At 42.3% G+C, this 13,377-nt stretch overlaps 1 protein-coding gene across 5 annotated transcripts in view; it reads left to right on the top strand.

Moving 5' to 3' along the window:
- Window positions 1-13,377, top strand: part of grb10b (growth factor receptor-bound protein 10b) — a 64,351-nt gene that overhangs the window by 42,327 nt on the left and 8,647 nt on the right. For 4 of the 5 annotated variants that reach the window (XM_046398307.1, XM_046398308.1, XM_046398306.1 and 1 more), the window contains 3 exons: window positions 7,566-7,722; window positions 11,942-12,057; window positions 12,470-12,544. In XM_046398307.1, coding sequence (XP_046254263.1) covers window positions 7,566-7,722; window positions 11,942-12,057; window positions 12,470-12,544 — 348 coding nt within the window. Of the gene's footprint in view, window positions 1-5,578; window positions 5,944-7,565; window positions 7,723-11,941; window positions 12,058-12,469; window positions 12,545-13,377 lie in introns of those variants that run through there. The other variant, XM_046398311.1, reaches the window with a different exon arrangement.

The raw sequence follows: 13,377 nt of genomic DNA, 5'->3' as shown, positions 1-13,377 counted from the left end.
AACAGTGGTCAACGGTTCCAAGTGGTGTTACTGTTTGCACTGCTGTCCCAATGACTACCGGATCACTTTCCAGTTTCCTCAGAGTGGAAACTATCAATAACACAGGATAAAGATGTGACTTTATTCATTTGTTTAGTATAACAGTGACATGAAAATGTGTCAGATCAAACTTTGTGAAAAATTATTCATTCTATACTGAACAAACTACAATGTGGAAACGGTCAGGAGGTTATGGGCCCTGGGTGTTTCAAAAAATTGCGGAGACTTTTAAATTATTGATAATGTATCATACGTTTTAAAATAATTTGTTCATTTTGTTATTTTTCATCAGCAAAGTAACATGTCTATGCATGGTAGCATAGTTACTTAGTAGGAGGAATTAGTTTCTTATCTGCCACAGGTGTGCCAGTTCATCACCAACAGAAACCTCAGACCTGAACAAATATAACTGAAAGCACTTGCTAATAGATTTGAGTGGCAGTCTCTTTTTGCACTCACTGGCATTGGTTAAACATATTCTTCTCTTGTTAATCTTTGGTTAAAGCTAAAATATGTTCTCTTTTAAATTAAATTTATAACAGACATTTTACCTGACCTCTAACTTCAGATTTGTTATGTTTGTGCTACCTGACCTGCATTGCTAATTAAATTTGACCCGACTCGGCTCCAGAATCTTCCAGCCTTCCATTTTGTGAGCTTTGTGTATTGAGACTGTTCTATACTTTTATTGAGATTATTCACAGACAGAAGAGGCTCTGTGGGCTAACTAACTACCTCATATACGGGGTATAGTGGCAGAGATGGCAGCCTTCCACTGTAAATGAATCTGTATTGTTAGCGTGCACTGGGAGTCTTTTCCTCCTACGTTTCTCTCTATACCCCCCTCCACCATTCACCCCAACCCCCCACCCCACCCTCCCCCCTCTCCTTCCACCCTCCCTCCCTTCCTTCCTCCCTCCCTCCCTTTCATCTCTTCCATCTCTCGGTCCCCTGCCCACTAGATCCCTTTCTGCCTTCTTTTGCTTCACTGGGCCCAGATAGGCCTGTATGTCTTGGGTCTTAATTTGACATGGTAATTGGATGACAAGGGACAGTTCACCATCTCTCCCTCATGAGTCAGCAGAGTTTTCCTGACTAGTGCCTCCCACTACTGCTGACTACAGGCTGAGCAGGCTACGGCCAATTGTCCGAGGCCCATTCAAGTTTTTGTGTCTCCATCTCATCTCCCGGACGTCAGTTTGCAGGGGCGGCCCAGACCACACACACAGCCCCGCATTACAGTCAGAGGGGCTTTATAAAGGATACTTGTTAATGGGAATATGAAGCTGGAGTGGGTCGTGTGAGCCAAAGCAGCTTATCAATGGCTACAGTTCTTTTTTGGCAACTTGTGTAAGGTTTTGTAAGACAATGACAGGGCAGATATGGCTACGTGTTGACAGAGGAGGGGTTTGCCTTGGCAGGACTGATGACCTACTTAAAGCCAGAGCCTTATAAGTTTACAGGAGACAATGCTAGCCTTGCTTTCACTTTTATGAAAACTAATAATAATGACAAAAATTAGCTTATCTAAAATTAGACCAAGAAATGTTAGATTTATATAGATTTGCCATTCAGAACACAACTAGCATTGTTTCCAAATTTGTTGTTAAGGTGTGTTTAAGCTGTGGTTAAGGTTAAGGTGTGTCACAACTGTACACAACCTGAAAGATAAGCTCAGGGCAATATTGTCCCTGTGTGTATTAATCAGAAGAAATTCCCCTGTTGCTTCAGTATTTTAGGAAGAGTTGACATGGGAGCTGACATCAGGGTTGAATTGGCAACTAGATGCTGTTCATAAAGTGTAGATATTTTGGCAGTAACAATGATTACCATATTTTCATAACCTTTGTCCAGGCTGGGACTTTCCTCTCCCTTGTGCAGCTCTTATCCAGGTTGACTCCTGCATCGCAACATTGCCCACATGTAATGGATCCTAATGTGTGTGCCGGTTTAGGTGCCTAATGGCTACTAGCCTTTTCGAATTGTAATCCCCCACAGTAACTCCTATCTGATGTAATGGCTTGTAATGTGTATGTGATACCAGTGGAACTATTTATAGACCAGCAGCAGCCAGTTCTCAAAGGCTGGATGCGTGTGAGCTGCTGGGCGTGCACACACATGCTTGTGTACATACTTTGGTTTGCATAAAGCAAGTTCACACGCAGTGAAGTTTGGCTTCTTTTTATTTGTTTGCTCCTGCCCAGTTTCTGTCTAGCTTTGTCTTTGCGTGTGTCTGCGTATGTGTGCATGTATGTGCAACTGTAATGTAGACAGTATGAACATGTGAACAATGTGCATGAGCTTAGCTTTGTACTGTATGGGTAACTGTGTAAATGTCTGTGGATCTGACGTGTTCGTGCGTGCATGTGTGTGTGTTTGTGTGTGTGTGTGTGTGTGTGTGTGTGTGTGTGTGTGTGTGTGTGTGTGTGTGTTGCCTTAAACTCTCAGTCTTTCCCTGGGGGATTACATCACAGGGCAGTTATCAGACCTGAGTCATCAGAGAGGTTGAGAGGCTCTGCTCTGCTCCTCTGTCTAAACGAGGACACAGTTAAAAGCATTAGAAGATAAAGTTATCTTTTCTTTCTTCCTCTCTCTCCCTCTCTCTTTCTCTCACTCTGTCACCTATACCTACCCCCCCCCTTTTACCCACATGTCTATTCTTTGCCTTTAAGAGGAAGACCAAGAAGTAGAGTAGGTCAATTGAAATGTGTCTTTTAGCTGTCTTCTCCGTCTGCTTTCGCATTCCTTCTGCTCATAAGGCAGTCTAATAGTATTTCCACACTATGAGATTTACAGTGCTCCCGCCCAAATTATTCTACATATGGTCATTTGATTTGTTTGCTTGTGAAAGCAGTCTGCCAATACAAATAACAAATATGGTCCATTGTCTTAGTTGAGGTTGAGCTTTGAAGTAATGCACACTCTCCTTGTCTGATTTGTATTATGTGGCTCTTAAAATCACCAGTCACTGTCAAAGAAGTCAGGGAGCTGGTGTTTATAATGTGGCAAACAGATCATTTAAAGATGAGTCCTTCAGCCCCTGCAGATTCAGGTTTTGATTTTTCCCACCAGCTACCGACTGTGTGTCCTGCATATTCTCCAGTCACCAGTCTCCTCGCGTCTCTTAGCACCATACATGTAATGACATCTCGTCTTGGGCATTATGTTCATACAATATTTTCATTATCGCAGTGCTATTTGAGTTTGAGCTACTGAGTAAATCCCCTCAGAAGCTCCCATACTGTGTGTGTTTTTGAAGTACAGTCTTAGCCGTTTGTCAACCGTGTATCCACTTGTTACCATAAATAAGCCTAAATGTATGTTTGATATCCCCTTTTTCACACATGCTAATTACTGACATGAGATAATGAACATGCAATCAACCTGTGTTTGACCCCTATGTGCCACCATGTGATTATCCCTGTTCACTTAAGACCAGGTTGAAAACTCTAACTCCATACTATACCCTATAATTAAAAAGGGCTTAACTTAATGCTCTGTATCAAATAGGATTGGAGTGTTTGCAATGTTGTACTGCACACTCGACCTGGGGATAATTCTTTCTATTATTTTTTATTTATTTATTTTTTTTTTTTTTTTTATAGAATTTGTGGTTATTCTCAATTAATTCCCAGTTTCTTCATATCCAGTTAGCTCTCCCTACACTTTGCTTTTGTTGCCCCTGCTGGAGTGAAATTCACCGGGAGGACAAAATGTGACTGATTGCCCCCACTCCCCCCATCCCCATGCATGTATACATGCCAGGTGTGTATGTATATCCCTCCACTTAGCCATTTTTAGGATAGTTGGTAGTGTTGGTACTTACTGGTATGCTGTCTTCAAAATTTGCCCTGTTACCTGCCTTTGTTGCAACATTTCATCTCTGATGTGTACTATACTGTATATGGTCATGGTTGTAATAAAACTCTTCTTGACCTCACTTGAAAAGGTAGATCATACCTGTAGTGGTCTGATGCCCTAAGTTTAATAATTCCAGCACTGTGTGTAAAACCCTGTATTGCAGCATGTGTGATGCGTGCAACTTTCTTGGGGCTTCCCCCTCTGGCAGACTAACTGTGACGTAGACAAGGGTGTGTGTCTTGGTCTGTGTGAGTGTTTTAGCGTATAGAGGCAGGGAGGGGGTGGGTGGGAGAGACAGCTGTGCGGGCTAGATATGTAGTTAACAGTAGGAAGCATTCATACAACACATTCTGCTGCAGTGTGTCACCAGTCTCTCTCTCTCTCACTCCACTCTGCTTCCCATTCCTTTTCTCCTCACTTCTCATGTCTGTCTGTCTCCTGTCTCCTGTTTCGCTCTAACCACCCCCTCCGCACGCACACACACACGTACGTGCCTGTGTGCATGTGTAGTCATTCACACATGCACTCTCTGTCTCTCTCTCTCCCCTCCCCCCAGCTGTAGACTCCACCATACCCTCCCCAAAGTTTCCCGCTACAGTAGATTAAGTCGTATCTGTTTGACTGCTGCCACTTGTACCGCTATTTCCTCCTTCCTTCTGCGGAAATGTGCTCATTCCTGGATTACACCTCACCCACACATGTAAAAACACACACTTATGCACACCCTCAATTCCACTGAAAAAGTAAGGAAAAAAGAAGTTGTTTCAAGGATAACATAAAGCTGTTCTTGCCTCTGCCAGACGGGGTGTGTCAAGGCTTTTGTCTGTCCGTATTAAATATCGGAGTTAAAAGGAGGGGTTGGGGTCTATGTGTGTGTGCATGTGTGTGCAAAAGTCTCCAGGTTTTTGTTCTTCAGAGTGAAAGAATGTTGGCACCAAGGTAGCCACCAGGGGAGGAGGAGACGGTCGGAGTGCTCAAGTGCTGCTCCAGGTTTGTTTCATTTCATTTGCCCTGTAATGAGTCTTGTTACTGCTGTGAGCAGAAAGATCTGACTGGGGAGTTCAAAGTTAAGCCACAGGGAGAGAGGAAAGGAGGGAAGGAGGGAGAAAGTGAGGGAGACTAAAAAAGAGGCAAAGAAGAAGAGAAAGCTCACAAACCAACAGGCCCTCACTTAAAAACTTCTGAATATTTTGGGGGCAAGAAAAGTGACAAACTTTTTTACTCCTTTCTTTGTCTTGCCTTCCTCTTCCCGCTCCTCCTCCTCACTGCCCCACACCCTTCTCAAATGAACCCTCTTGCTTCGAGCTCTGAAAAGAAACTGAAGCGGAGAGCTCACAAGAGGTCTGAAAAAGTTGGCTGTGTCTGTGCATGACTGTGCGTCTGTGTCTACTGGACTGTGTATGTGTATGGCTCTAAGGGTGTGTGTATATATGTGTGTGTGTGTGTGCACACGCCTCTGTATGTGTGTGTGTATGTGTGTGAGCCTGTGTCTGTGTGGGAATGATTACATCAGCCTGCTGCAGCCTTATGATTGGTTGGTGAGCGTGTGGTTTGATTCAGTGTGCCTCAGAGCCTGTGGCTGAGGCTGTAACCCTTTGTGAGGGGGAGAGAGAGAGAGAGAGAGAGAGAGAGAGAGCGAGAGCGAGGGAGGGAGAGGCAGAAAGAAAGATAGTTGTCAGACTCAACCGGCATTGGAAGCACTGTGCTGTACCTGCTGCCATCCAATCACTGACTGTTTCTGTGCCTCTGTCCTGTGAGCTGCTCAGACACCGGCTTTAGGTCACACAGTTCTTTTTAAGGCAGAGCTGGTGGCCTAGATAGACTGAAGGACTAGTCTCCAGGCTGTGTGACAGGTAGCACAACTGCAACTGTCAACTGCCGGCATTTCAGTTTTGTATCCTTCTTCCTGGAGGAGACAGGGCGACAGAACAGCGAGGTCTTCTGTCTTAGTGACTGTGTGTGAGTGAGTGTGTGTGGGGAGCCAGGCTCACTCCAAAAATGCCTTCGTGTTCCCCGGACTGCTGCCTTTTGCGGGCCGTGGAGGTAAGACCGCTCTCTTTCTGTCTCTCCTGTCTTTGCTTGTGTGTCTCAGTCTCTGTTCGCCTCTTTCTCTTTTCACATTTTAAGACCATTTCTTTTTGAAGTACGGCTTCGCTCAACAAGAGGAATGTGTAAATACCTTAAAGGCTGAAGACAGTTTGTTTTTTTTTCAAAGTGCGACCAGAGCAATAAAATATAGTCAAAAACGTCAGGAGCTTTGAATGATTGAAGCTCTCTTGCTTTTCGTCTTGAGCATTTTGGATGGATGGCGCGCCTCAGGCCTGGTTTGTGCAAACTGTGATGTGCTAGGCTGCATCTCTGCACAAGGAGAGGACAGAATTTCTTTGTCATGACATATTATGTAGGAAGTGTGCATACATGACATGTGTAGGCTTAGTACAGTAGACTGGATTCCAGTGTAGTGTTACAAGACTGGATTCCTCTGCAGGTTAAGCAGACTGCTGTGGTTCTCTCTGTGGGCCATTAGCTGTGTATCCTGTGAATGTGACTGCATGGATTCTTATGAAAAGCCAACTTGTGGACACGTAGTGGAAGTAAATTTAAGCCTACTGACCACATTAGGGATGGCAGTTATTTTTACTGGACTTTTTGTTCTCTAACAAGGGGAAGCTTCAGATACACAAGAATATGGAGGATGTAAATGGATGCTTCTTACACAGATGAGAGCTTAGAGTGATACACTGTTTCTGTACAGTAATATATTGAACAAATCTGTTGTGGCTCAGCGTGTGTTTATGTGTGAATCCCTGTTTGAGTCAGTACTATTAATGGAAACTAAGCAGGTCCTATTCATGGTTTTGCCACATAATCGTAAATTATTCAACTAAAAGCGCATTTATGCTGAAATATAATATGTCTATATTGTTATTGCTGGCCGCAATTCATCACATAAAGTTATGGAAAATTTGTGTTTGTGAAGTTGAGCCTGAAGCATATCCATCGGCCCTGTTTTGTCTCTGGATACTTGCATACATTTCCTTGATAAGCTATAATTGGAAACACCATGCTTACTTCATTTTAAGCTACAGTACAAAGTTCCCATTTGGAGCCGGCAGCCCTCCTTTGTGTTCACAAGAGCACATGCTTGTTATGCACTACAGTGTATTTGCTTCTATATTACACCAACAAGTTGCTATAAGAAATGCTTGTCTGTGATTTCGAACACCACAATTGCTACATAGTCTTGAATGTCTGTTCTTTTCTATTGTGTGCTGTAATTATACAGGCCTGTGTGTGCTATAGTGTATGGTGTGCTATATGATAAATACTGTGCTAGTGTTTGAAGAAAATTGCTGGCTTCACCCATCTATTAGGCTGAGTTTTCAAAAATGGTTTGTGTTAAATGACTTTATCACAACTCAGTATTCCCTGTGGGATTACCGCTAAAATGTAGATTTAAACTTTATTCTAAATAGATCCTTTGCATCTGGATTGCAAACATTTTTGCTTAATTGATTCATGTCAAGGACATATTTACAACTGACTTTAAAACACTGTGTCATTTTCTCTTCTTAATTGAAACACTTCCTTCTCTAGTTTCCCAAACTACCTTCAAATGATCTCTGTTTATTATAACTAAATTCTGGTTTATTTTATCCTCATAGATTGTGAAGATCTTCAGTGAAGATGGCATGGGTAAAGTGGTGGAGATCCCAGCCGACATGACAGCCAGAGACCTGTGCCAGCTCCTGGTTTATAAAAGCCATTGTGTGGACGACAACAGTTGGGCACTTGTTGAACACCACCCGCTGCTAGGACTCGGTAAGGAGCAGAGCCCTACAGGCCTGAAACACTGTTCACATACATGAGAAAGCAGACATGATTGGACACTCAAATGCACACACATACATTCACTTAAACCCACACAGAAACTCACTGGGCTTTTGGTTGGGCTTAGACATGCAAAACAATCACTGATATACACAGGTGCATTCACATGTATGCATGCATGCCCGCATACTCGGGCAGTCGGACATTTCAGGCACATATTCTCACGCAGGCATGTTTTCAAGCATGAGTGAATGCGCATACTATACAGCATATGCACGCAAAGAGCCACAATGTCCGGAGATCTAATCGAGTACAACACAGAGGCTGTGTTAAAAGGTAGCGATGCAGTATTACGCAGACGAGGCAGGGTTAAGTTGTTTTCTCATGAAAAACTGAGACAGACGCTGAGCACACACAGTGAATTGCTTGTCATTCAAAAAAAAAAAAGAGGGTTAAACGCGCTGTGTGCGAACAGAAAGTGACGGAAATAGTAAGAGTGCAGCGGAAACCGTACATTGCACATGAGGTCAGAGTTGCTTTGGCACCAACAGGCAAATGATTTTCTGAGTCAGTAGTGAGGAGACAATTGGAAGTTCAGGAAAAGGAAAAGCACTTGCAAGATGCCTGATTGTGTATGTACAGTACTTGCATGACAGGGGAACAATTTCTGCCAGAATACAGATTTAAGACTGCAAGCTGATGAATAATCTTAAATCTTGTCATCAAAAAATCTGATGCAGTTTACAGGTGTGAGATAAACTGAGGTAAATTCACTCATTATCCTGCTAACGGACAATGAATTTAAAGGGTTACTGCTTCAATATGTGATACGCTTGAAGAAGTGATGTATGGCTGAGATCAGGGCTTGGACCCCTTATTGAAACCTGGTAATACTCTGTGACCTCTCAGGGAATCAGCAGAGACTTTTCTCCCCACTTTTAAAACAAACAAGCAAGCAGCAAACAATTTAATTTAGTGTTGGTGGTTGAGAGAAGAGTTTATGGTTTCTGCACAGGATAGTAAGAGCAACAGAATATCGTATATGGTGTTTGACATCCTTTGCTTCCATCTTTATCTTGGGTAGGCTCATTTAAGGTAAGGAGGCTGCTTGGAATCAGGACTTTTGAGACTTTTTGAGGCTACAAAACAAATATCCTGGACAAAGATTCAGGAAGGTCCTGTACCAGATTATTCTGGGCCCTGAACTACTTTTCAAGAATAACTGTCATGCACAAGATTATATTACAAAGCGTTTTTCCTTAAATCATCACTGATGGAGGATTACAGGAAGGGCTCAGAGTGGAAGCCAGCGGATGAAAAGCTGAAGGAAGCGAGCGTGATAATTGTAGGTTGCGGATTGGTAGATGTATCAGTGATGAACACTGTAACAAATCTTTGCTGACTTGTGCTCTTCTCAGTGTCAGGAACGGTGTAATATTGTACAAATGACATGGCAGAGAGGTGATGGAGATGACTGATGGAGAGTTTAAAAGGCTATCTTTCACATTTAAGGGGTTTTTTTTAGATCAGGAGTGGCAACAGCAACATCACTTGACTGAAAATGGAAACCGTCACATTATCAGGCTGAGACCTCATGACTAATGCAGTGTAAAAAGGTCAAATTGATGATGTACAATGAGGAATAGTATTCTGTGTTGCATTTTAGTTGACTGATCATTAGCAGTTGGTTCACAGATTTAGGCTTAAACATTGCTTGAGGTATTAGACAAAATGGAGGGAAAGGAAAACAGTTCAGTTCACTAAGTTTGACACTTTTGCTCCCATTTATTAAGAGAGAGAAAGATGACAGGAAGAAGTTTGCTGTTTCAAATTTCTTGGGCACCAAATGTGACAATAAAAAGTCAAAGAAGTCTAAAAAGTAGGAAACAATTGCTGAAAAAAGCTTGGTGTTAATAAAAGGATTTTAACTTTTTGCTACATTAAGAAGACATCTTTGTGTTAGTGTCAGGGTGATTTTATGTTACACTATGCAGTATAACAGTAAGTTTGGAAAGCTGTGGCCCGCTGAGCGCTAGAAAACCCAGCCCCCCTTGAGCGGAGGGCGATTATAAAGCACTTATGGAGGACAAGTTGAGCCTGTGCTCTGTGCTCATGTCTGTATGGTTTAACAGATGTGGGAGAGAAGGGGGTGTAGTTTTATATAGAGCAGTGTGCCTTCTACTGAGACACACTGAAGAGAGAGACTTGGTGAAAAACATATGGGAAAACACTTTCTTAACTGTTTCAACTGACAACTTGTGTAAATATATTTTTGCCAAAATTTAGTCTTACATTCACTTATAGGCTGTTATGCTGTCATGTGAGGAGACATTTAGAAAATGTACTGCATTGTCCAAAGTATATCTGATTTCATTTCTCATCAGTGCTGCCAACACGATGCTGCCGAATGCAGTTAGTTTGGCTTGTTGTAAATGACATCATTTTTGGCTTGCAGAAACTCTATTCTATTATAGCCCTCCTTCTATTCTGGAGCACCTGTACTGTAACCATATTTTTTTCAGGAATCACTACTTCTCGTATTTTACGTTTAGGAGTTTCAGTAAATGAGATGCAGTGAAACTGCAGCATGCTGATTGTTCAGATTGAAAGGATTATGCCTTTGTCACCACACAACCAGTAACCATCTGACTGCGTCTCACTGTGTGTGTATGTGGGCTCGTGTGTATAACAACATATAATAAAATTGTTCCATAAAATGTTGATCACATTCACACAATTGCAGTTGAACAACATGAAATACTGTGGGTTGAATCTCATTCGGTGGTAGATATTTAGATACTTCACGCAGTCATTTGGCTTGTTTGAAGCTCTGTTAGTTGTATGATTGGCAGAGCTTTCTTATGGTTGTCTAGTTACTTCTCAGTCATAAACTGTGACTGTAACTGCATTTAAATCACTCCTCCATTAGGTACTGAGTTTGTTTCTACTTGCGTATGTGCTGTATGTTGACTGAAAACCAAAAAGGTGTTTATAGTATGTGTAGTTAGTCATCTGACCTATTGCTGGAATGGTCAAAATCCATTTCGGCTAAATCTGCTGGTATTTTATATTTTGCCAGCAGTATATAGATGTTAAAGGTTTTTCCAGTTCCAGTGTGTTTTGAATATCACCTACATTTAAGAGTATTTTGAACATTTTTAGTCTGTGGAGTGCTTTTGGGAGTGTACAGAGATGAGTCGGTATATGAAAGCCCTGCTTGTGTATGTGCATGCTCGTGTGTGTGCACTGACTATGTCTGCACAGCACATGTCTGTGCCGAAATACTTCATGTGTGCACATGTGGCTGGGTGGTAGACTGGAATAGGAGTTTCAGAGAGACCTGAACAATAGTGTGTTTGAATAGAAAGGCCTATTCCCGTACATCACTGCCCACTCTTGGTACGCTGCTGAAAGAGATGAAATGGCCCTTTGAGATAAGTAACACTGACCCCTGCTTGTCACCCCGAAAAGGTTAACAACTCTGGGACAGTGAGGTAGTGTTGCCGGGGTGAGTCACTGTCACGAACATGTGTGACTCATCAGACAGGAATCGAAAGGAAGAGTCGTGACAGTGTTAGTGTGATTGTGACAGCGGGGATAAAGAGGGAGAATAAGGGGATGTGTGAAATGAGATAATGATGTGAGACAAAACTGTACAGTGAGATTCCTCTAAAGTTCTCCATTTCACATCGAATCCAAGATAGCAGACCAAATACTGTTATTGCGAAACTTAAGCTGGAAAATTTTAATTAGCGAGGAAATGAGGAATGTTTTAGTAAAGACATGACGGCAAGACATGTCATGCTGTTGGAATTGACTGAGTCATGACCGGTTTGGCCTGCCATGACCATCCCACGATATAAATCACCAGGACCTGGGGACACACACTTTTAATTGAGTCACTGCTTAGTTGATGAGCACAATCCACTAAAGCCAGTCTGCATTTCCGAGCATTATTTAAAAAAAATGAACAGGTCAAATGAACCTGAGGATAATTTTTATGTATAATTAATGTGCCACTTTTTTATGTTGAATTCAGTATTGCAAGTGTAGTATTGGCACCCGTGAAACTTTTGTTGAGCTGTAGTTGAAGTCAGCAGTTTCCAGGTGTGAAGGTGTCGTGTATTTGTAGGAAAGTGAACATTTTGTACAATAAATATTAACCTCTTTCGTTGTTCTCACTCCTCTGTCTGCTCCTGTCTCACCTCAGAGCGCTGTCTAGAAGACCACGAGCTGGTGGTTCAGGTCCAGGCCTCTATGAACAGTGACAGTAGATTCCTCTTCAGGAAGAACTATGCCAAATATGAATTCTTCAGAAACCCCCTGGTAATTGCTTTTTCCTTTGACATTTCCTAACACGCTGTACCACTTGTGACGTCTCCTTAAGGATTATGTTATATACTATGGATTATGTTATATACTAATAATACACCTGCGGCAACAGCTCCCCGTGGATTTTGTTTATGACTTTTTGTGAAATTTAATGCTATCAGGTTTAGATCAGTTGAAATAAATAAATAATGTGGCAGTACGAGTATTCAGCAGCATCTGGTAGTTAGACTGTTTAGTCAGTTCAAACAAGTTCTTAGACAAAGTGTCTTGTGAAATATTATGACAGCTGACTGTACTAATGACATTTGCATGACATTTCTTATTCTGTCACAAATTCCTACCCCATAATTATTGTCACAGTGGCTTATATTCTCTGTCCGTCTGCCTCCTCCACTTCTTCCACCAGACATTTTTCCCAGAGCACATGGTTGCATGGTGCCAGGAAACCAGTCGTACGATTCCACCATCTCAGCTCCTCCAGGTACACACACACGCACATACACACACGCAGCTTAGTTTACCTCAGAGTCAGCACCCACTACATAGTATACAATCAAGCTTACATACCTCACCTCTGACCCTGAGACAGCGTGTCTCGTCAGAGCCTGCAGTAATAACTACTGTTGATCCCCTGCTGACACATGACTGTCTCGGCACACACACCACAGGCCCGACACTTGTGATGGATGGAATTAGGCAGTCAGAAATAGAATGTACAGTTCCTCACCCGCCTACCGTATGTTTGCCCAGTACAAATTCGCACATGTGTGTCATGCTACTTAATCTGCCTCACAGATCACTCGCAGGCTACACACAGATTTCGTAAAAGGTATAAAGAAAAGAAAGTGTGGGGGGAGATAAGAAAGACCAAAATAAATTCTTGGGTTTTTGAAAAGCTTTGGTCTTAATGGATGGAGGATTTACATACAGTGTAGCTGTCTCTTGTGCCAAGTAATGGAGCTGTCGGAGGCAGAACCACCAGTGGAATCCATCCCTTCATCCTTGTCACTCACAGAAAGCTTTTAACTCCCTTGCTCATCATATAGACATTATGCTCTGTTATGCTATATAGTAAAGGAGTCAATAAATGAATGGCTATGTTGTGATCCTGAATTGTGTCAGTAATCCACAGACTTATTCTAAACACAAGATCTTTGCACTCAGTGCAATTAGGGTGCCGCCCAAACCCAAGACAGTGTCTGACCTGAGCTCAACCAGGTGCTTGCAGTATTTGCCATTAGGTAAGAAGCATTATGTCAATGCAGTGTCTAGTGGTTGAAAAAGAAAAAGCTTTTTGAATGAACATTGCGTGTG

This window comes from Scatophagus argus, chromosome 9, assembly GCF_020382885.2.
Source record: "Scatophagus argus isolate fScaArg1 chromosome 9, fScaArg1.pri, whole genome shotgun sequence".
NCBI classification, from domain to species: Eukaryota; Metazoa; Chordata; class Actinopteri; family Scatophagidae; genus Scatophagus; species Scatophagus argus.
This window is presented reverse-complemented; position numbering and strand designations above follow the sequence as displayed.